The 25,459-nt window shown below is 36.6% G+C and overlaps 1 protein-coding gene across 5 annotated transcripts; it reads right to left on the bottom strand.

Moving 5' to 3' along the window:
• Positions 1–1,945: 1,945 nt before the first annotated feature.
• Positions 1,946–25,245, bottom strand: LOC137169310 (uncharacterized). 5 transcript variants are annotated; one of them, XR_010924437.1, is made up of 4 exons: positions 24,963–25,245; positions 8,315–9,390; positions 4,488–8,161; positions 1,946–3,189 (listed from the first exon to the last, which is right to left on the bottom strand). XR_010924437.1 is itself a non-coding variant. In XM_067572397.1 (2 exons), exon 2 carries the CDS (start codon positions 3,178–3,180, stop codon positions 2,302–2,304), a length of 879 nt encoding a protein of 292 aa, XP_067428498.1. In that variant the 5' UTR covers positions 3,181–3,189; positions 24,963–25,236; the 3' UTR covers positions 1,975–2,301. The 5 variants fall into 5 exon arrangements, 4 of the variants coding, with proteins under 4 accessions (XP_067428498.1, XP_067428497.1, XP_067428495.1 ...); XM_067572397.1 differs by lacking the exons at positions 4,488–8,161; positions 8,315–9,390 and having other exon boundaries at positions 1,975–3,189; positions 24,963–25,236; XM_067572396.1 differs by lacking the exons at positions 4,488–8,161; positions 8,315–9,390; positions 24,963–25,245 and adding an exon at positions 11,967–12,113 and having other exon boundaries at positions 1,985–3,189.
• Positions 25,246–25,459: the final 214 nt, after the last annotated feature.

Below are 25,459 nucleotides of genomic sequence, written 5' to 3'. Positions count from 1 at the left end.
CCAGCCTGCAAGTTTACACATGCACAGCACTGCCAGTAAGATTCACCTGTTGTTAATTCAAGGTTTTAAAGTGTAGAGAGTAATAGGACAAAAATTAAAATGTAGTCTTCTCTTCACATATAGAGTGTATCTGTACATATACTTTGCAATGCTTAGACCTACAAGAGCAACCAATCAAAGGGTTAAATGACGTTCATTGACCTTACATTAGTTTAATTTTATTAAGAGCATGCGACAAAGATAGTTTGTGGAAAATCTTAACACAAGTTTACTTATTAGCTTTCTCTTGTCATCACATGAATGAAGACCCATGCTTACTTCACGTGATAACAACTGAGCTGTCTCCATGGCAACTGAGCAAACCTCATCCGCTGAGGAAGGCTGTGAGATGCAGTTGAAAGCTGCAAAGTGAGTCAGTTGATATTGAGCAAATATTTATTTATTTATTTATTGTCAAACTGCTGTTTCCAAGAGCAGGAATAAATGTTAAAAAATATTTTTTCCCTTTTGATCTCAAATGTATGTCAATTAAACATCTGCTGATAGTTAGCATAAAATATGTTTCTATATGTTTCTTTGTAGCTTGCTTTCCTGTATATGTATTTTATTTCATTTTCTGAGAGAATATTTTATTTAAATAAAAGATGTATCATTAATTCTTCTTAAAGCTTTATTAGGTTTGACTGCAGGACAACTAACAATGAGTTCTACTGCTGAAATCCCTCAAAAAAACTTACACACTTAACCTGCAGCTTCTTGAATGCACCAGTTGCATTTGGGTTAATAAAGTCTGAAAGAAAAAAAACTCTATATAATTTGACAGACTTTGGCTCATTCTGCAGCTTTGTGATGGAAAAATATGATATCACAACAAATGCATTTTAACCCTCACATACTGTTCATATTCAGACCCTTCACAGTATTCCTTAATAATTAGTCTCTTTTCCAAATTTCTGCACAAGAAATCATTCATGAATACCTCATCAATCACAGATAAATGTGTGATTAATACATAATGAAACTGTTTATTCTTTAGTTTTTACTTGTTTTGTTTATGGAGAAAAAACATTTACAGTCACACTATATAATGGCCCCATGTTACATAAAACGGGAACATAAGTTAAATTAATTATATTAAATGTGAAGAAAGCAACAGTATTTTTTGAATAAATATGGGTCAAACACTCAAAAATAAAAATGTGTATCAGCTGCAGACAAATGTTTTTTTAAAAGTTGTTATTTACGGTGTTTTTACTGCTCTCAAATGTAAAAATAGGTCAAATTTGACCCTGAAAAGTATAGTAAGGGTTAAAGGGGAGATTGCTGTACAGACTACAGCTCAGTCAAGTATGCTATATTAACCTGCATCCCTGCCAATGTGTCTGCACTTTTAGGTCAAGGTCATGGGTTCATCTTGTCCCATTTCACCTGGGGAACAGATACATAAAAAGTCAAAACTAACCAATGAACCAAAGGCAATCTGACATGATGATTGCAGAATGTATCAGTCTCTCCAAAAACCAGAACAATCTGTAGTGTTCTGAACTATCATCTGGTGTCCTTCAAGGGTATTTTTGTTATCCTTCTGAATAATGGATGATCCACAGACAGAGAGAGGGAGAGAAAGAGAGAGAGAGGGTCCTTTGGCGACTGAGCAGTATTGCAGCACTTGTTTTCACCAATGCATGTTCTTTGCTTAGGAATTTTCTCAAGTCTTGGACAGGATTGTGCTAAAATCAAAGGATTTACTGTAAAAAAAAAAAGGGGGGTTTTCATTCTCAAAACCTGTGAAGTGGCTGCTCCTCTCCCTTCTTACTAGGCCCTGGCTCCCAACGTTACCAGTGTTTGGAGGAAGATGGAGGAAACTCAGCATGATAAGAGTGACAGTAATATAATGATAAAAACATTTTTTATACTGATCTAATATGTAGAAATACTCAAATTGAAACAAAACACACTTCACATGCAAAGTTGTCTTTATTGAAAAGCTTTTTCACCAGAATAAAAAGTGACAGAACAATCTTTGATTATTTTGTAATCAATGTTGAAACATTTTTAAAATCATTTTAAAATGATTGATAGCAAATTAAGATATAAAACCCATAACTGATTGTAGTACAGTTTGTAGTGTAGTTTTTTATAGTACCAGTAATACCACAGTGATATATAAAAATGTCTTAGAGATGATGATAAAAGAAAGACAATTAAAAAAAAAAAAAAAAGATGAAAAATGATTGTTGGAACACTTCAGTGAGTGTTGAGAATGATGTGCTCTGCTGCCATGGAGGCTTTCTCAGGTCTTCAGTGATAATAACACAGGTATTCAGTTGCACCCTCTTTGCCTGTGTTGAGATTTCTTTTGATGACATTCACACCAGCCGTCTCATAGCTATCCACAGGAGTTGTGTTGTAAATCACTGAGATGCCCTTAATGGGTTTGGATCCATCTTTCTTAAACCACAGGCGCACCCAGTCACCCTTGCTCCCGCTGTTGAGGTTAACTTGGACTGGCACGTAATTTTGCTGCTGAAGGGCCTGAAATTCACTACGATTGGTGGAGATATGCAAATCACTGAGCGCACGCTTGGGGTCAGTGGTCTGACGGTACCAGATGAAGACAAAGGCTCCTCTTGCACGCCTATTAGTTTCTTCATCCACACGGTTGAAACCAGTCTCAAAGAGATCAGCGTCTGATTCATAGAAATCAGTGGCAGTGACCTCACAGATGTATGTTTGTTTCTCTCTCTTCACCCAGGCGTAGAGCCAGTTCCCTTCAACCTTGCGGTTCAGATCACAGGCCAGTCTCTCCCAATCATAGCCAAACTTCACGGTTTCCTCCTGTGGATCTTTGGTGACATCAATCTCCACTATGGGAATATCGTACTCTGTCTGCCCTCTGAAGTACCAAAGGTAGATGTAATCACCTCCAGCTCCAGCATTGAGATCTTTATTGATCTTTGTGTACCCTGCTTGGATCAATCCAACAGCCATGGCATCATTGAATGTGACTTGAACCCTGGTGATCGGTAGTTCGTTCTTGTCTTTTTTGTACCAAATGTAGATGTATTTTCCTTCTGCCCCTTTGTTCAGATCAACATATATTTTCTTGAAGTCTTGTGCTTGGAGATTTTTCTCTTCAGCTTCATTGAAGGACACATCCAGATGTGTGATGTATGCCATTGTGGATAACTGCATTAAAGAAAGACGAATCATGAGTAAACAGAGTATGTCATAAAATTAGCAGCATGACTTTGCCTTTTCAGGTGAGGTCCAGTATAATTATGACAAAATAAAATTACACTTCTTAAATAAGGATCACCATTATTTAAAACAAATATTATATTAAAGTGTATGCATACTGCAGCAATGTACACTTTTTCCACTGAATGCAATCAGTTAAGATCTGAAATAAAAAATATATGGTCCACATAAAGAAAATGAAGACATTCTTGAACAATTGTGTGTCTGCTGACATTGAATGTTAGACAGTAAAAAGTCAATTGATCCACTGAATTCACTGTTCTTACCAAGAGTCAGCTGTCTTTATAAAAAGAACAGATTCTATGGCTCATTGTGCAATCACTACCTGTGAGTTGTGTTTTTTTCCAAAGACCTTATCAAACTAAATACATTTAACATTAATTCAGTTATCACACGCTTTTCTTGGACACTGCAGCTGATTGGACTGATCTGATACTACATCATAGTTTTGTACCGGGACAAATGACAGAACTAACTCAGGTGTAATATCACTTCCCAAGTTTAGATTTGATTTGCTTTCTGATTCCAAATCTATAAAACAACAACAACAACAAAAAACACCACTCTCATTTGAACCTGCATCATGGATAATATAATATAGTCAGGGAGAGGAGGTGAGTCTGTTGTCTTTCAGCATTAAACCCATTTAATTAAATATCGGTTAATGAGGCTGAAAATCTCCGCATCAGGTAGAAAATATGTTGACATGAACCATTAGCCTAATCATTCTTACAATATGAGATATTCTCATCATAACTACTAAACTACTAAATAATGAAAAAACAGAATTAAGAAATGCAGACTCAGATAATTCATACATTAAAAACAACATTGCTGCCAGTAGAAATGGCTCATGTACATTCAGTGTCTGTGCGGTAACTTTACAAACGTCCACTTTTCACCTCTGCTGTGACGATATCATGGATGTATTAAGAGTGAATACACACACACACTCTCTCTTGATCGACCAAGCTCTCTCTTTCTCTCTCATTTGTTATTATGGCGAGTCGGTTAAATGACATTTAGTCGTTGGCATCATTTAATTTAATTTAATCCATTTCCAACAAGCCTGTCAAACCTAGTAAGCATTAGTCACATGCACAGATAACTCCTAAACAACTCTTACTTAGACACAGCTGCAGCTACACAGTGCATTTTAAAATCCTACCAATTACATATAAAGCTTTACATGGACAGAGTACATCAATGAACATTTAACTACTTACTGTCTCAAAGAGCCTCTTAGATCTGCTGGGGAGGTCAGCTATTACAGAACAGGCAGGTCAGAAATGAACAGGAACAAAGAGCGCTGGAAAGCTTGGTGAAACACACAAGATGATCTGGTATTTATACTGAGGGACTGCAGGTTAGGAGATGGGCGGGGAAAAGCAGGTGCAGGGAATAAGGCGTTGGCACGGCAAGAGTGATGGGTAGGATCTGAAATGACAGAGAGTTAGTGACATGGCATGAGAACAAAAACCAGATGAAAATAACAATTAATTAGTGGGATTCATGACACCCTGAGGACAGATTACAAAAGCAAAAGCAAACTGAGGAAATGGGCTCCAAATTCAAGAAATGCAACAAGTAATAAAACACATACTTGTGGTGCATTTCCCTTAATGTTTCTGTTTTTATTTTTATATATTTGTTGTTTTAGATAATTTCTGTGAATGTGGATGATCAAGCGTTCACTGGCACTCTGGCTTCAGTCCACACACATCTTTATGAAGTTGGCTTCTTGTCTCACCTTTTGCACGGCATGTTTATTTGTATAGCACATTTTAATAACAAGGCAATTCAAAGTTCTTACATAAAAAGTGTTGAGACAAAATGTAAAAGAAACATTGTATTTGAACCTGCATCATGGATAACATAATATAGTCAGGGAGAGGATGTGAGTCTGTTGTCTTTCAGCATTAAACACATTTAATTAAATATCGGTTAATGAAGCTGAAAATCTCTGTGTGTCACATAGGAAATATGTTGACATGAACTATTATCCTAATCATTCTTACAATTTAAGATATTCTCATCACAACATGGGACTATTAAATAATGAATTTACAAACAGAATTAAGAAATGCAGACTCAGATAATTCATACATTCAAAACAACGTCGCTGCCAGTAGAAATGGCTCATGTGCATTCAGTGTCTGTGCGGTAACTTTACAAACCTCCACTTTTCACTTCTGCTGTGACGATATCACGGATGTATTAAGAGTTAATACACACACTCCCCCCTCTTGATCGACCAAGCTCCCTCTTTCGCTCTCTCGGTTAAACGATATTTAGCTGTTGGCATCATTTAATTATTTTGATCCATTTCCAACAAGCCTGTCACACCTAGTAAGTAATTTTTGATTTGAATCTGGATGTGGGTGATCAAGCGTTCACTGGCGGTCTGGCTTCAGTCCACTTTCCCAGTTCAGCCGGTTTGTACTGTTTCAGCTTTTGGATCATGCCTTAACGGACATCTTTATGAACTTGGCTTCTTGTCTTACCTTTTGCATGGCATGTTTATTTGTATAGCACATTTCAAAGTTCTTACATAAAAGGCATTGAGACAAAATGTAAAAGGAACATTATAAAAAGACATTTAAATACTATTAAAAAGAGTTAAATAGAAAATAAAAATAAGCTAAAATAGAATAAGACAGATGAAATTGGAGAATAAAAGTTACAGTGCAGCAAAAATGCAGCGCAAGACATTAATCAAAATCCTCAAATTTGATTTAATAAATCAAAAGGCAGCGGCAAGTAGAAAAGTCTTCAGCCTTGATTTAAAAGAACTGAGATTTGCAGCAGACCTCATGTCTTCTGAGAGTTTGCTCCAGATATGTGGACCATAAAAACTTCGTCTTAGATCTTTTATTTCAACTCATGAAAAATGGGAACAAAAACAAAAGTGTTGCGTTTATATTTTCGTTCAATGTACTTTCAAGTATTGTGTGTGTATCCAAGGCCTGATATGTTGTATTCCTCTGTTGTTGGATTCTCTGTGTCACACTATTAGAGCACACATCACACCACCTTCTTATGACCCTGCCATCACTGTCACTTGCCCTGCTGTTTTTAACCTGTTTGAGCCTGTGTCTTTTTCTTTTCTAAAGGAAATTATTGGGCACATGAGTCCTTCAGCTTGTCTCAGATGTTGTCCCCCCTCGTTTTTTTAAAAAGATTTATGAGACTACTGGACCAAACATCCAATCAATTATGAACAGCAGTTTTGCTTCAGGTGCTATACCAAAAACTTTTAAGCATGCAGTAGTGCAACCATTGATCAAAAAGTCCAATCTGGACACCTCTGTCCTCTCCAATTTAAGATCAATTTCCAAACTCCTGTCTCTTTCAAAACTCTTGGAGAAGATTGTACTCATGCAAATGCAATCTCTCTTAGACACACATTGCATTCTTCTTAAAACCTTTTCACAGCACTGAATCTGCTCTTTTAAAGGTTTTTAACAATCTTTTATTAGCTACTGACTCCAGGGACTTATCTGTTCTCATGCTTTTAGATCTCACAGCTGCATTCGACACAGTAGACCATAGTCCATAGTCCATCCTCATCCCTCACCTGGAGCATTGTGTTGGCATTAAAGGTACTGCTCTGGAGTGGTTCAGATCTTACTTATCTTACAGAAGTTTTTCTGTTTGCCTTGGTGACTCTGTATCCTCCTCAGTGCCTCTCCCCCCTGGAGTCCCACAAGTTTCTATTCTCGGGCTGATCCTATTTTCCCTCTACTTGCTCCTCTTAGGGTCCATTTTTAGAAAATGTGGCATCTCATTCCACTGCTATGCAGATGACACTCAACTCTATCTGCCTTTCAAACTGAAAGATACTGTTTCAAAACATTGTTTGACTGTCTCAAGGACAGTATCTAGGGTCAAGTCCTTCTTATGAATTAATAGTTTTGAGAGGGTTAAACATGCTTTTGTCTTGTCCCGACTTGACTACTGTAATGCCCTTTACATTGGTGTCAGCCAGGCCTCCCTCTCATGCTTACAGCTGGTCCAGAATGCTGCATTTAATTTTTTAAAAGGAACACATAGGTGAGAGCACATTTTCCCCATACTGGCCTCCCTCCACTGGCTCCCCATATGTTTTAGGATTGATTTTAAGATATTATTGTTTGCCTGCAAATCATTAAATGGGCTAGCTCCAACCTATCTCGCTAACCTTTTACAACCACATGTCCCATCAAGATCGATCAGGTCTGCTGACCAGTTGCTTTTGGTTGTCCCTAGATCAAGGTTGAAACACAGTGGAGATTGTGCCTCTGGAACCAGTTGCCTCTGCATATTAGACTGGCTCCCAAACTGCCTGTTTTTAAATCCTGTCTTAAAACACATTTTCATTCCCTGGGTTCTAACTTAGTATGAGAGTTGAATTGTGTTGTCTTTTTGTCTGTTAAACTGGTCTTTGTGTCTTTATTGTGTTGTTTATAGCACTTGTTATCTTGATTGTACATCACTTTGGTCAGCTGTTGTTGTTTTTAAATGTGCTTTATAAATAAAGTTGAGTTGAGTTGAGATTGATCCAGTTTACTACGATGTGCTACGATGCCAAATGGCTCATGCTAGCTTTCACATAGATGGCAAGAGCCAATGCAGTTTGTTGGATCAGCTGACATGAACAGCTGATGTCTCCCAGACTAGCTGCGCAGCAGCAGCCGGCTGCTCCGATGACATCAGAGCCAAAGCTATAACAGAAATGACAAAAATAACCGTGAAAAATGTTTTTTATGAAACATGAGTATCACAAAGGACGACCCATACAGAGCAGTGAGGCCAATGTTTAAAGGAAGAATTATGACCTGATGGTATCCACAGCCTGAGGGGCATTTTCAGATCGAGGAAACCCAGCATGATAAGAGTGACGGGAATATAATGACTCAAACTGAAACAAACACAATTCACATGCAAAGTTGTCTTTATTGAAAAACATTTTTTCCAGAATAAAGTGACAACATTCAATCTTTCATTAATGTTGTAATCAATGTTGAAAAAACTGCCATTTTAAATTGATTGACAGCAAATTAAGCTATCAAACCCATCACCTATTGATAGTATTACCAGTAATACAACAGTGATATGAAAGATTGTTTTATAGACGATGAAAAATAAAAAAAATAAAAAATGATTGTTGGACTTTCAACTTCAGTGAGTGTTGAGAATCCTCTGCTCTGCTACCATGGAGGCTTTCTCAGGTCTTCACTGATTGTGAACACTCAAGTATTCAGTTGTGCCTTTATTGCCTGTGTTGAGATTTCTTTTGATAACATTCAACCCAGCGTCGTCATACGCCTTCATAGCATCTGAGTTGACAAGCACGGTGATGGCCTTAATGGGTTTTTTTAATTCATCTTGCTTGAACCACAGGTACACCTCGTTACCTTTAGTCCCCTCGTTGAGATTAACACTAACTTGCTTGTAATTTTTACTCTTAAGGTCGTGACACTGACAACAATTAGTGGAGATTTGCAGATCATTGAGTGCACGCTTGGGGTCAGTGGTCTGACGGTACCAGATGAAAAGAAAGACTCCTCCTGCACCCCTATTAGTATCTTCATCCACACGGATGTAACCATCCTGAAAGAGATCGAGGTCTAATATGGAGGTTTGAGTGGCAGCGACGTCACAGATGTATGTTTGTCTCTCTCTCTTCACCCAGGCGTGAATCCAGTTCCCTCCAGCCTTGCGGTTCAGATCACAGGCCAGTCTCTCCCAGCCAGAGCCAAACTTCTGGCTGTCAGGCACTGCATCTATAGTGACATCCATGTCCACTATGGGAGTATCGTAGTCTTTATCGCACCCACTAAAGTACCAAAGGTAGATGTTATCACCTCCAGCTCCAGCATTGAGATCTTTATCGATCTTTGTGTATCCTGCCTCTCTCAATCCAGCAATCATGTCACTGTTGAATGTGACTTGAAGCCTGGTGATTGGTGGTACACCGCTTTCTTTTTTGTACCAAATGTAGATTTGTTTTCCTCCTGCCCCTTCATTCAGATCAACATCTATTTTCTTGAAGCCATGTGATTGGAGCTCTTTCTCCTCAGTTTTATTGAGGGACACATCCAGATGCGTGATGTAGTTGCCATGTGTTGTAGATGCCATTGTGGATAACTGCATTAAAGAAAGACGAATCATGAGTAAACAGAATATGTCATAAAGTTAGCAGCATGACTTTGCCTTTTCAGGTGAGCTCCAGTATAATTATGACAAAATAAAATTACACTTCTTAAATAAGGATCACCATTATGAAATCTAAAATCAATAATATTTTAAAGTGCATGCATACTGCACAAATGTACATCGTTTCCACTAAATGCAATCAGTTAAGATCTGAAATTAAATGGTCCACATAAAGAAAATCAATACATTTTTGAACACTTGTGTGTCTGCTGACAATAAATGCTGTAAAAAGTCAATTGATCCACTGAATTCACTGTTCTTACCAAGAACAGATTCTATGGCTCATTGTGCAATCACTCCCTGTGAGTTGTGTTTTTTCAAAGACCTCGTCAAACAAAATATATTTAACATTAATTCAGTTTTCTCACACTCAACTTCTGAACTTCTGCCACAATGTAGTTTATATGAAGCATTTATTTCCATTTCCATTTCCATGTATTTCTCATGTTTGCTACATACATGTTTACTATATTCACTACACACAACAAGCACAAAAGCTATACAAGCCCACAGCCTGTGTACGTGTTATGTCCAAGGCTAATTTCCATCCAGATCCTCGGCTCTGAAATGAAGCTTTGATAAAAGTTCAATGAGGAAGATCTCTTTTGTCTTCCTTCTTCCTCTTTTCCATTCTGCCTTTATTTCACAACAGGAAAATGCTATTTCCTCCTGTTTCATTTCACCTCGTCACTTCTGCTTTCCCAACCTGTCATTGCATTCTTTAAATATTATTGCAATTCTGCCATTCTGTCTTTCAAACCTACTATTGTTTAACTCATCACTTCCATGATATACAGGGAGACTCGTCCAAAGGTTTTACAACCTCCCGCTGAGTCCACCACCACCAGCGTCTAGACTCCGGGGAACCCTGTCATAACTGGGCCTACACTTTATGCTTCACATCCATTGAGTCTAATTGAGTCACTAAAAATCATGTTTGCTACATACATGTTTACTATATTCACTACACACAACAAGCACAAAAGCTATGTGTGCGAATTATGTCCAAGGCTAATTTCCAGCCAGGTCCTCGGCTCCAAAATGAAGGTTTGATAAAAGTTCAATGAGGAAGATCTCTTTTCTCTTCTTCTCTTCCTCTTTTCTCTTCTGTCTTTATTCATTCTTTAAGTATTAATACAATTCTGCCATTCTGTCTTTCAAACCTACTATTGTTGAACTCATCACCTCCATGATATCCAGGGAGACCCGTCCAAAGGTTTTACAACCACCTGCTGGCTCCACCACCACCAGCATCTAGACTCCGGGGGACCCTGTCATATCTCCTGTCTTCATATGGGTCTACGCTTTATGCTTCACATTAATAAATAAAATAATAATATAATAAATATTGTTATATACTTCCAAACGATCTCCACATATTGAATGTTAGTCAGGAGAACTTAGGCTTATTTACTTTACGTTAGCCTAGCTCGTAGCTGGTAACTTTGGGTCCTTTTCATGGCCATATTTCCCGCCTCCTTGCTCCTCAGGTGACACAGAAATTGTTTCAGCCACCGTCATGAAGGTCATCTCATTTCCCTTATTAAAGTTTGGGGGAGCGAGGAGGCTGCCTGGAGGAGGCTTGAGTGAGGACACAAGAGACTATACTTTTATCAAACAGACACCACTTTATTGGAAATCTATAGTGATTGGACGCTGCAGCTGATTGGACTGATCTGATACTACATCACAGTTTTGTACTGGAACAAATAACAGAACCAACTCAGATGTAACATCACTTCCCAAATTTAGGTTTTATTTGTTTAATGATTCCCAATCTGTTTAAAATTGTTGTATTTGTGTTCACTATAGGTCTGATTAATAAAAACAACTTTCATTCATCAGAAAGTTTTTTTTTTTTTATCACTTTCTCATTTGAATCTGCATCCTGGATAATATAATATAGTCAGGAAGAGGAAGTGAGTCTGTTGTCTTTTAGCATTAAACACATTTAATTAAATATCGGTTACTATGAGGCTGAAAATCTCTGTGTGTCAGGTAGAAAATATGTTGACATGAACCATTAGCCTAATCATTCCTACAGTATATGAGAAATTGTCATCATAACATGGACCATGAAATAATGACTTCACAAATAGAATTTCAGGATAATCAGATTCAAATATTACATACATTAAAAACAAGATTGCTGCCAGTGTAAATTGCACATGTGCATTCATCTGCACAGTAACTTTACAAACTTTCACTTCTGCTGTGAAAAGGCACACTCCCTGTCTCTTGATTGCCCAAGCTCCCTCTTTCTCTCTCTCATTTTTTTCAGTGAGTAGGTTAAATGACATTTAGTCATTCTTATCATTTAATTTATTTTCATCCATTTCCAACAGGCATGTCAAACCCAGTAGACATTAGTCACATGCAACAGGTTTCTCCCAAACAACTCTTACTTAGACACAGCCGCAGCTACACAGAGTTCATTTTAAAATCCTACCAATTACATATAAAGCTTTACATGGACAGAGTACATCAATGAGCATTTAACTACTTACTTTCTCAGAGAGCTTCTTAGATCTGCTGGGGAGAGTCAGCTGTTACAGAACAGGCAAGTGAGAAAAAAACAGGAACGAAGAACGCTGGAAGGCTTGGCAAAACATACGAGACAATCTGCTAGAAAGCAAATGGAAGTAGACTGGTATTTATGCTGAAGGAATACTGAGGGCATGAACTGCAGTTGAGGATATGGGCAGGCAGTTCGGTGGAATAGTTGATGCTTTTCCTGAAAAATGAAGATACGCCTTTTACATGAAAATTTCACAATAATGATCCTGACCTTAAAATACAGTGGCTTATGTTGCAATAGAAATGTTGACATTTTTCTTTGTAAATGAAGACAAAGGAATTTCACAGTTATGACCTGCCAAGATGTGCAATGACACTAATTGCCAAATGTTGATTCTTCAGAATTCCTGCAAGGGAGTAATAAAGGCTTATCTTATCTTAGAGTTTTCAATTTGATGTGTTTTATGTTGTGTGACCATATGCTTTAGGGAAAGATCCTGAAACCCCAGTCTTTCACTGACCTTAAAGGATGGGTTCACAATTATTCAAATCTGTCTTAAAAAAGGTGCACAAATTAATACTGAAATAGGTTTTTCCTTGCTTTAATTGCTCCTTCTGTTCATATTGGCCATTAGAAGATCTCTTCATAATGCACTTACAATGTAAGTGATGGGGGCCAAAATCCACAGTCCTGCTTCCATGAAAAAATGTATTTAAAGGTTCAATGTGAAAGAATTGGCACGCCAGCCCACCCTCATTGTCAGTCACTGAATATAACATAACATTTACAGTTTACAGTGAATCTGTGTTATGGTGCTGTCAAGATATCAAAACACTACGGAGACGTTAGAGCCAGCAGTAAATTAAAATCAGATCAGAAAGCAGTTGCACTACAGAGATAAGTTGCAACATAACTCTAAGTAACAACTAATTATTTACACATATAGCCAGAGGGTAGGTGTAAATCATAAAATGTCACAGAACTTACTAAAGGTAAAACAGCAGTTTTTCTGCCAAACAGCATCATTTCTTCATTAATTGCTGCCATTTTATAACAGCGATCTAGTAGAGACCTAATTTATTGATATAATATTTCAATATCAATCTAGCTTAATACGATGTGCTACGAATTGAAATGGCTCATGCCAGCTTTCACATAGCTGACATGAACAGCTCAGCAGCAGCAGACGGCTGCTCCGACAACTTCGGTGAAACTTTCCAAGTAGGTGTTACTGGGATAAACTGACCACATACTGGGAGTCTACATGGTTACTTTCTTGCCTGAAAAAAAAGTTACAGTGACTCACTTTCACCCCTGAGGTACAAACATAGAGCTTTCTAGCTGGAAGAATTATTGTGAAAATAGAGTTAACATGTCTTGATGTTCTTTGTTGGTGGATTTGCTCCTACCTGCCTGATTTCAGAGTAAAGTGTTTTAACCTTACCTGTCCTGTGTTCTCAGTGAGGACAGAAAGCAGACCTGTCCCAGATGACCTCCCAGATAGCAAAATCAGATTGAAACATTTAAATGTCATCATGTAGAAGTATTGAATCTACGTTGATGCCCAACATTGAAACCAAATTTAAAGCGCTCTTTATGACTGATGTTGAATAAACACCAGATTTTCAACCATAACTGATCAATACTGATTCAACTGTTATCTAAAAGTCCATCTGCAGCTATTTTGGCTGATTATATATTGAAACAATGTTAGTTAAATACAATTTTGATTCAACCATCATCTAAGTGGAAGTCTACATCTAAATTTTAGCTAAACTGAAACCGTGTTATGTGCTTTTCTATGATTTCTATCTTGGCTGCAAACCAATTTCCCTTTAAGGCACAATAAAGATACTTTGAAAATATTCAATTCATTTTTTTGTGCTTTGATGTATTTTGCTCAACATATAATAAAAATATTCTAAAAAATTACTAAGGCAAGTCCTTTCCAAAAAGTGAATGTTTTGCATTTAAAGCAAGTCTCACTAATGAGTTTTTTGCTGAAATACATCTGAACATACCTTATGAATTTGAAACTAAGAAATACAACATACCTAGAATACTGTACTTTATATGAAGTGGTCCAAACTTAGTAAAACTCACACTACACACTAAACCATGTATTGTTGGCAGATACTAACATGGTATTATTAGCTTGTTCAAAATGACCTTTGCATATGTTTTAATATAAATAGTGAAAAATGACATTTGAATTACTGAAAAATATGACAGAAAACATGCTTTTAATATTCAGATTTAATTTGGGAAATGTAACACAAACACAACACTGACCAGTAACAATGTTATATCTTTTTTAAAGATCCCCTTCAGACATTAATAAAGACATATTGGACCACAATTGGCTCCAAACCAGTTGTGATGGTACAAATCATGCTTGTAGGCCCGCCCCTTAAAATGAGATTTTCAATGAGCAAAGCAGTGTTAACGTGAAAGCAGTGTTTAAAGGTTGTAGCTGCTCAAAGTGAAGATTAGACCTTTACTGTTACAGATTTTACAGCAATGACTCTTATTGTTGCTGTTGAGTGAAAATCTCACATGTCCAACTTACTCCAATTCTGTTAATTCTTAGCAGAAAACACACAAACTCATATGTACATTGAAATAGTTACTGGTCTCTGTAATTGTTCCTCCTGTTCATACTTGCTGAACACCTGAAATACTGCCAGACTTAAATGTAAGTGATGGGAGTCAAAAAATGCATTGTTAAAATTCAACTTAGGCTAAAATGAAGGTTCAACAGCCTGAGTTAGACAAAATCAAGTGGGTACCCTCCACATTTGCAGCTGTTTCAATATGAAATTCCTAAAATAAAGAACTTCAAGACACAAGACAAAACAGACCCAAAATAATAGAAGGAAATGTATACAACACAAGTTACCCATCCATTATATTTTAGACATGGACTTTAGAACTGCATATTTGTTTTGTGGTTGGTGGAGAGAAGCTGTGGTGCCTCACTCTGAAAACTGAATGCATGAACATTAGAATTCCAACATGCATGTATTATCACGTCATCACCAGTAATCTGCCCAGGACTAGTTCCTCTCAAACAAGCTCTAATTTCCCCTGTGGTTTAGTTGGACAAGAAGTAAAACTTGACAACACGCTCTGCAAAGCTCTGAGAAACTCAGACACAAAAAAATCTAGAGAAACAGAAGAAGCAAAGCAATAAACTTTATAAACATTATTACTGTATATGTTTGAAGATTTCTTCACCTTGTCATTTTCCACTAAGTGAAGACTTACTTTATCTTTGATTTGTATAATCTTAATAAGTACAAATCTTTCTTTTCAATTTTCAAACTGCCAGGATTTTGCATCCATTGATCTTACTATAGTCATGGGGAGGTAATGTCAATGAAACATACTTGAGTAATACATGAATGTGATGGCATGTGCTGGAAAGCAAAGAACACAATTCAGCTTCTGACTAAAAAAGAAAAAAAAATCCTTTTTATGTAAGTGCAATAAATAAGATGAGACATGAATGTAATACTGACATCAAAACTAACATTAAATTATATTTAAAAATATCATTAATTTAACAATTAGGCTGGCTTAGAGTCTACAGTTAAGCAGCTCTGAGGCTTCACACCACTAAGTGAGGTTTCCAGTGTGAATTCAGTTGAAATTTACAACATCTTAAAAGGTAACGCCCGTACTTTTTTTTTTTTAATTACCAAAGAGATTATAGATCAACAATATTTTTTGTGCACTTACCAACTCATTAAATTATGAAAATACCCAGAGTTGCCACTTTACTTTAACTGTGGCCAGATTAGTCTGCATTAGTTAGTACAGATCAATTTTATATGTCTGCCTGTTATTGACAGGTCAGGAGCTGCTCTAACAAACTGACACCTGTCTTGTGTACACAGAGTCACAGTGTTATAGCAGAAGGACATGCAGAGGGTTCATTCTGAGCTGAGGCTGAATTCACACCGTGTAATATCTGAATGTGAGAGAAAAACATGCTATTCAAAGAAATGACTGATGCACGTAAAAGCAGTAACTTTAGAAAGTTCTTGAGTAACAAACTAATATCCAACCAGGATTTAGATTCTGACACATAGTAAACCTCCGCTAATGAATGCGCTTTAATACGGACTGAATGAATGAGGAAATGAAACAGTTGGCTGGTTCTGTAAGAGGGAGGAGACAGAGAGAAAGTTGGGGTTTCCTGCCAGCGAGCAGCTAAGGTTCACAGAGTCAGTTACTGCGGAAACTGACCAAGTTTAATTTAGCTCTCTTTCTGAAACTGAAAACCCAGAGTTTCCCTCATCTCAGGATGAACGAGCTAAGAGTTTTCACTAAACCCACTTTTTGAAACAGGCCCCAGGCCTGAACACTTCAACATGTCAATATTGATTCAAAGTCATAGTGGCACCTACTGACAACAGGAAATCAGCCTAATGTGACAAACATCATCCGATTTACATGAAATTTACATGGTGTGGTCTACACATGATATAGAGCAACATGACATATAATTAGTAGGTATTCTCAAGCGCCACATAGTGGAAAGAGGAAGTGATATTTATTTCCTACATGCCATGTCCATTATTCATGAAAATATTATACATGAAAATAGTATATCCATGTCAGGTAAATGATTTGCTGCATTAATATTTCACTTATGAAAACTAACATTCAATTATATTTAAAAATATCATTAATTTAACAATTAGGCTGGCTTAGAGTCTGCAGTTAAGCAGCTCTGAGGCTTCACACCACTAAGTGAGGTTTCCAGTGTGAATTCAGTTGAAATTTACAACATCTTAAAAGGTAACGCCTGTACTTTTTTTTTAATTACCAAAGAGATTATAGATCAACAATATTTTTTGTGCACTTACCAACTCATTAAATTATGAAAATACCCAGAGTTGCCACTTTACTTTAACTGTGGCCAGATTAGTCTGCATTAGTTAGTACAGATCAATTTTATATGTCTGCCTGTTATTGACAAATTGAATATTCTACTGTTCAGTAGCTTTAACTTGTGTAATTTTAAAATACCACCTGAATAAGTGGTTTATGAATACACAACCTTTTTTTCCAGAACTCCAGAACAGCTCAACAGAGATTTAACATTTGAAAATTAAGGGAAAAAAATGTTTAGTAGTGACAGGGTGAAAGGGTCTCTTCAGATTACTGTAATATTTGAAAAGTTGAGAATCTCAGAGTCAGTCTTATAATCAGAACACCATGAGAGAGACAAGAGTTCACTTTTCAAATCTCATTTAGTTTCTCTTTCTGTCCATCTGCAGCTGCTGAAACAATGTCACACTGGTTGTGGTTAGAGAAAAACAGGAACAGGAAGAGTGAGAAACAGCTTACTGTTGTAGTATTGCCAACGTGCAACAGGAAGTGAGGCCTAAATGACACAAAGTTCATCAAATATATACACAATTTCTAATAAGTCATGTCCAAATCCACGTACTGCACACAGGAAATAATATTTTACCCATTCACAAAGTGCCCGATAATTCTGAAAATTCAGAGCCATGTCAATAGACCTGCGGTGGTATTTTTCATTGTTAAATCAAGCTTCAGTTACATGTGCTATGGTCCAAAGATGTAGATTTGGCTTTTGAGCAACTATGTAGTAGGAAATGTCACTAATGCAAATTTTACACTGTTGATCTTTCTGAGTCTGTAGGTTAACCCAGGCTGAGAATGTGGATATGTTGCATGTATGGTAAAACTTTACAAGGTCTAAACATATATATAGCAAATAAAACTTGTATGTTGGATATGTCACCATTTCACAATCTTAAAAATGTGGAAGCTATGACTGGTAAAACAATGTGCAACCTATTTTTTGCATTCAAAAACAAATTCTATATGTTGTTTATAAGGCATTATATCATTATAGTGTATTTAAATTATAAAATGTTGGATTTTTCATACATTTAAAAGTGTGATTGTATATTTCTACAAACCTTTTATAGGAAATGATGAACTCCTTTGACTTTTAAAGTCAAAACCACATACCTTCAAAAGTGAAACTTAAAGATAAGAGTAGGAAATACTTATTGAATATAACTTCATACTTCAACAGTGGTGGAAGAAGTACTATTTTGCTTACATACAGTATGTAAATGAAACAATAAAACATAAACCTTAGTTCAATATTTCACTGCATTTGTTAATGATAAACTTTAAACCATGGAGAGAGGACTGTTGAAGTTAATCTAAATGTTAAAGGTTCTTTAAAATAGTAGTTGTGACATTATTGATGTGTTAACATGAAAGCAGTGTTTAAAGGTTGTAGCTGCTCAAAGTGAAGATTAGACCTTTACTGTCACAGATTTTACAGCAATGACTCTTATTGTTGCTGTTGAGTGAAAATCTCACATGTCCAACTTTGGAGATTACCCTTATTTTTTTCCCATTGTCACATTTCACTTTGGGGCAACTCAAAATTCATAGTTAAAATGGTGCAATTTCATCTGGTGTGACAATAATAACAATAATTCTTTTTTTTTTTGTTATCAATTGTTTTTATTCCAAAGAAAAAACATAACAGATTTTGTTACAATAACAACACAAAATAACAAAGTATAATAACATAATATATCCCACTATAACGAGAAGGGGGCAACAGTTTTGAAACATTCCAGTTAAGTCCGATACTAATAATGATCTGTCAAATCACAATTGACAACCGGGCAGACAATTTCTAGGGATTTTTCAAGCAATTAAGATAAACTAAAGTTGCGTTCATTTTCTCAAATGAGCAGATTGAATACATATCTTCATAATTCATGATAATAAACTGTTAGATGCTACCGGTACCATTCAACTTAACAGTAAGGAAATTGCTTGAACATTTACTGTAGTAATACTTATTCAATTAGTTTGCTGAAAAAGCCATTATTGGACTGGATGTTTGGGATACTTATCATTCTATAGCTAACAAGGGGTAATCCCTCCCTCCCTCCCACCCATGTGGTGCCCAGTTCCCTCCCCACCCACAATAGTTCATTGATACATGCTGGAGAAATGCATAAAATAATAATAATTCTTAACAAAAAACGCACAAGCCCATATGTACATTGAAATAGTTACTGGTCTCTGTAATAATTGTTCCTCCTGCTCATATTTGCCCTGAAATACTGCCAGACTTAAATGTAACTGATGGGAGTCAAATGCTCCCCGTTTTGTGAAAAAATGTATTGTTAAAATTCAACTTAGGCTAAAATGAAGGTTCAACAGCCTGAGTTAGACAAAATCAAGTGGGTACCCTCAGCATTTGCAGCTGTTTCAATATGAAATTCCTAAAATAAAGAACTTCAAGACACAAGACAAAACAGACCCAAAATAATAGAAGAAAATTTATACAACACAAGTTACTGCATGTATAAGTTAATACTGTATTTGTTTGAAGTTTTCTTCACCTTGTCATTTTCCACTAAGTGAAGACTTACTTTATCTTTGATTTGTATAATCTTAATAAGTACAAATCTTTCTTTTCAATTTTCAAACTGCCAGGATGTTGCATCCATTGATCTTACTATAGTCATGGGGAGGTAAATTTCAATGAAACATGCTTGAGTAATACATGGATGTGATGGCATGTGCTGGAAAGCAAAGAACACAATTCAGCTTCTGACTAAAAGAGAAAAAAAATCCTTTTTATGTAAGTGCAATGAATGAGATAAGATAAAAAATTGACATGAATGAAATACTGACATCAAAACTAACATTCAATTATATTTAAAAATATCATTAATTTAACAATTAGGCTGGCTTAGAGTCTACAGTTAAGCAGCTCTGAGGCTTCACACCACTAAGTGAGATTTCCAGTGTGAATTCAGTTGAAATTTACAACATCTTAAAAGGTAACGCCTGTACCTTTTAATTACCAAAGAGATTATAGATCAAAAATATTTTTTGTGCACTTACCAACTCATTAAACATGAAAATACACAGAGTTGCCAGTTTACTTTAACTATGGCCAGATTAGTCTGCATTAGTTAGTACAGATCAATTATGCCTGTTATTGACAAATTGAATATTCTACTGTTCAGTAGCTTTAACTTGTTTAGTTTTAAAATACCACCTGAATAAGTGGTTTATGAATACACAACCTTTTTTCCAGAACTCCAGAACAGCTCAACAGAGATTTAACATTTAAAAATTAAGGGAAAAAAATGTTTAGTAGTGACAGGGTGAAAGGGTCTCTTCAGATTACTGTAATATTTGAAAAGTTGAGAATCTCAGAGTCAGTCTTACAATCAGAACACCATGAGAGAGACAAGAGTTCACTTTTCAAATCTCATTTGGTTTCTCTTTCTGTCCATCTGCAGCTGCTGAAACAATGTCACTCTGTCACACTTAGAGAAAAACAGGAAGGTCAAAGAGTGAGAAACAGCTTACTGAAAGTCACTGACTTCAACTTGCAGTGAGAAACTTATGACTGTCTTCAATGTTTGCATATACAGTATATTGGCTGAGGACTTTTTTGTTCCTGATTCAATGATGACATATTTGTTAGTTTTCTTTGAACTTTTTTGGATTCACAGAAGTTCAGGATGATTCACCTGACTGATGGTCAGTCTTTCAGAGTTTTGCTTTTCCATTATTCATTAAGGCGAGTGGTGCAAAGGCCCCATTATAATGCAAGGAAGTATTGTTTTCTGTCCCAATTAATCACAATTTTTGAGGGGCTAAAGGTGCTCAGAAACTCACGAAACATTGCACATCATTCATCAGAAGTAGTGAACATGTGTCTTGGACATGTTTAAGGGAAGAATTATCTGACCTGACTGTATCCACAGCCTGAGGGGCATTTTCAGGCAGATTGAGGAAACCCAGCATGATAAGAGTGATGGAAATATAATGATGAAAATATTTTCATTTGGATCCAACATGTAGAAATACTCAGACTGAAATAAACACACTTACAAACACAAACAGTTATCTTGTCTTGATGTCAGAATAGTTTCATGAAATTCAATCTTTCATTAATGTTGTAATCAATGTTGAATAAACTGCCATTTTAAAATGATTGATTGACAGCAAATTAAGCTATAAAACCCATAACCGATTGATAATGTCTGATATTACCAGTAATACCACAGTGATATAAAAAAATGTTTTGTAGATGATGAAAAAGATTAAAAAAAAAAATTTTTAAAAATGAAAAATTATTGTTGGACTTTCCACTTCAGTGAGTGTTGAGAATGCGCTGCTCTGCTACCATGGAGGCTTTCTCAGGTCTTCACTGATAAAAACACAGGTATACAGTTTTGCCTAGATTCAATGAGTTGAGACTTGTTTCGATAACTTTCACACCAGCCTGCTTATACCACTGCACAGCAGCTGGGTTGACAAGCACGGTGATGGCCTTAATGGGGTTTATTCCCCCTTGCTTGTACCACAGGTACACCTCGTCACCTATGGTCCCCTCATTGAGGTCGACACTGACTCGCTCGTAATTTTGCTGCTGAGGTTCCCACTGCTCACTCTCATCGGTGGAGATTTTCAGATCACTGAGTGCACGTTCAGGGTCAGCGGTCTGACGGTACCAGATGAAGATATATTCTCCTCCTGCACCCCTATTAGTATCTTCATCCACACGGATGTAACCATCCTCAAAGAGCTTCATGTCTGATTCATAGGAATCAGTGGCAGTGACGTCACAGATGTATGTTTGTCTCGCTCTCTTCACCCAGGCGTGGACATAGTTCCCTGCATTCCCACGGTTCAGATCACAGGCCAGTCTCTCCCAACCAGAGCTAAACATCCGGCCTTCATCCTTTGCATCTTTAGTGACATAAATGTCCACTATGGGAATATCGTACCCTGTGCCCCCGCTGAAGTACCAAAGGTAGATGTGATCACCTGCAGCTCCAGCACTGAGATCTTTATCGATCTTTGTGTACTCTGCTGCTCTCAAACCAACAGCCATGTCATCGTTGAATGTGACTTGAATCCTTGTGATTGGTGGAGCACCATCTTCTTTTTTGTACCAAATGTAGATGAATTTTCCTAATGCCCCTTTGTTCAGATCACCATATATTATCTTGAAGCCTTGTGCTTGCAGCTCTTGCTCCTCAGCTTCATTGAGGGACACAGCCAGATGTGTGATGTAGTTGCCATGTATTGCAGATGCCATTGTAGGTAACTGCATTAAAGAAAGACAAATCATGAGTAAACAGAATATGTCATAAAGTCAGCAGCATGAATTTGCCTTTTCAGATGAGCTCCAGTATAATTATGACAAAATAAAATTACAGTTGTTAAATATAGATCACCATTATGGAATCTATAATCAATAATATTTTAGAAGTTCATGTATACTGCACAAACGTACATTGTTCACACTGAATTCAATCAGTTAAGATCTGAAATTTTAAAAAAAAGGTCTAATTAGCTCATTTCCAGCCAGGTCTTTGGCTCCGAAATGAAACTGTGATGAAAGGTCAATAAGGAAGATCTCTATCCTCATGTTCTGCCTTTATTAAACTACAGGAAACTTTATTTCCTCCTGTTTTATTTCACATCGTCACCTCTGCTTTCCCACACTGTCAAAATCCTTACATTCACAATTCCAACATCACTATACCTGACCAATGATATTTCTACCTGTGTTCCTTGAGCCAACCAGTCCCTAGATGCTGTTCTTTCAATATCGTTGCAATTCTGCCATTCTGTCTTTCAAACCTACTATTGTTCAACTCATCACCTCCATGATATCCAGGGAGACTCGTCCAAAGGTTTTAAAACCACCTGCTGGCTCCACCACCGCCAGCATCTAGACTCCGAGGTACCCTGTCATAACTCCTATCTTCATATGGGTCTACGCTTTATGCTTCACATCTATTGAGTCTAATCGCCAAAAATCTTTCTCTGCTGCTAACTTCAATAAATATTGTTATACATGTCCAACTGATCTCTACTTATTGAACTGTAGTTAGGAGAACTTAGGCTAATTTACTTTACTTTTGCCAAGATCGCAGCTGGTAACTAGGGGTGTTTTCATGACCTTATATCATGTCTCCTCACTCCTCGGGTGACACAGAAATCGTTTCGGTCACCATCATTAAGAACATCTCACTTCCCTTATTACTGTCTGGAGGAGGCTTGAGTGAGGACACAATAGACCATACTTTTATCAAACGGACACACCACTTTATTGGAAATCTGTACTGATTGGACTGATCTGACACTACATCACAGTTTTGAACTCGAATCAATTCAGGTGTAATATCACTTCCCAAGTTTTGATTTTACTTGCTTGCTTGAGTCTTAATCTGTTTTAAATTGTTGTATTAGTGTTGACTGTAGGACTGATTAATAAAAAAACTTTCATCATTGATCAGAAATGTTTTGTTTTTTTTCATTTTTCTCATTTGAATCTACATCCTGGATAACATAATATAGTCAGGGAGAGGAAGTGAGTCTGTTGTCTTTCAGCATTAAACACTTTTAATTAAATATCGTTTAATGAGGCTGAAAATCTCTGTGTGTCAGGTAGAAAATATGTTGACATGAACCATTAGCCTAATCATTCCTACAATATGACATTCTCATCGTAACATTGATTATTAAATAATGACTTTATAAATAGAATTAAAATAAATGCAGACTCAAACAATTCATACATCAGTGTTTCACACGCACACCTGCCTTTTCTCTTTGTGTCAAACAACAAAAAATGGCTTTTTTAAATGGAATTTTAGGAATCTGCCTATATAGCAAGTCATGTATATTGCGTATGAGTTTAGCATCTAATTATTAAAACAATGCTGGAGTGAAACAATTTGAAAATCATCACAGAGGTACTTGGGGACATGTTGTAAAAGAATATGGTTGAGTTTGCTGATAAAAATTTGATAAGATTTCTTAATAGAATTTTTAAAATCTGTTAATCCCAAACTTCACAAAGATAGATGAGTGAAAAGCAACAGATTCTACTAGCAGAGAGACATGCAGCACACTCAGCTGTACAATATGTGACTGCATGTCACAAACTGAGGGTCACATAATTAAAACATCACTGAATATGACCAATAATTTTCTTGACATAGCCTTATTATACATCATCATTATACATATGGTTATTTTTATATGTTCCATTAATTACTATTGTGAATGTCATATTGTTGTATATCTTGATTAAACACTGTTTCTATGCTGGAGACAAGTTGTTCAAAATACAAAGATTTCTTCTTCACATTCAACCAGAAAATCCCAGACTTTCAAAAGACAAACTAATTCAAACCTTCTTGGAGAAAACAGCACTACAGTAGCTCTGGCAGGAGAATATGTAACTAAATGTCACAAAGTAAGACATATTTCTATGTCGGATACTCTTTTCCCTTTTGTTTCTCTTTTCTTTTCCTATATTATATTCTATTGTTTATAGGTGACTTTTGCTTTGATCCACAACGTCATGCCAATAAAGCCAATTAAATTGAAATTGAGAGAGAGAGAGAGAGAGGCAAGGAGTTGCTGAACTTATCAATGCACGGTGCACAGCTCTGCAATTAAATAAGATTTTACTCATTTTCAATTGTAGAAAAAATAGAAAATCAATATGTGTCGGCTGCCACAGATAAATCAATGTATGGGAAACGCCCAATAGCTCATCCATATTTAGTGTCTTCGCAGGGACTTTAAACTTTCGCTTTCACTTCTGCTGTGTGCATGAGTGCATTATGAATGGATACAGATGCTTCCTCTCTCTTGATCGCCCAAGGCTCCCTTTTTCTCTCTAATCTTTTTTGGTAAGTCGGTTAAACAACATTTAATCATTAGCATCATTTAATTTATTTCCATTTATTTTCAACAAGCCTGTTAGTAGCCATAAGTCACATGCAACAGGTTACTATCAAATAACTCTTACTTAGACACAGTAGAGTCCAGCTACAAAGAGTATGTATTTTAAAATCCTACCAATTACATATAAAGTTTTACATAGACAGAGTACATCAATGAACATTTAACTACTTACTGTCTCAGAGAGCCTCTTAGATCTGCTGGGGAGGGTCTGCTGTTACAGAGTGGAGTTAGTTTGTTAGGGTAAACATCTCTTTATATACAGTCAGAATCAATCAGAGGTAGAGTAGGGGCGGGTTTTTGCAGAATGCGGGTGCCTCTTCTGTTGGGGAGGGTCTGCTGTTACAGAGTGTAGTGAGATGGTTAGGGTAAACATATCTTTATATGGTAAAAATAACAGGGTCAGAGCCAATCAGAGGTAGAGTAGGGGCAGGTTTTTGCAGAATGCGGGTGCCTCTTCTGTTGGGGAGGGTCTGCTGTTACAGAGTGTAGTGAGATGGTTAAAAGTATATGGTGACCCCTGAGGACAGAATACAAACACAAAAACACATCGAAGAAATGGGCTCCAAATTCAAAAAAATGCAACAAGTACTAAACACACAGTTGGAATGCATTAGCCTCAATGTTTCTGTTTTCTTTTTTCTATGTGTTTTAATAAGCTATTTATTTGTT

Source organism: Thunnus thynnus, chromosome 18, assembly GCF_963924715.1.
Source record: "Thunnus thynnus chromosome 18, fThuThy2.1, whole genome shotgun sequence".
NCBI lineage: Eukaryota > Metazoa > Chordata > Actinopteri > Scombriformes > Scombridae > Thunnus > Thunnus thynnus.
The sequence above is the reverse complement of the archived record's forward strand: the minus strand, read 5'-3'. Positions and strand labels throughout refer to the sequence as shown.

Bases quoted from the DNA above. Each gene is read 5' to 3' on its own strand.
- LOC137169310 (XM_067572394.1), bottom strand. From the start codon at position 9,381: ATGGCATCTACAACACATGGCAACTACATCACGCATCTGGATGTGTCC.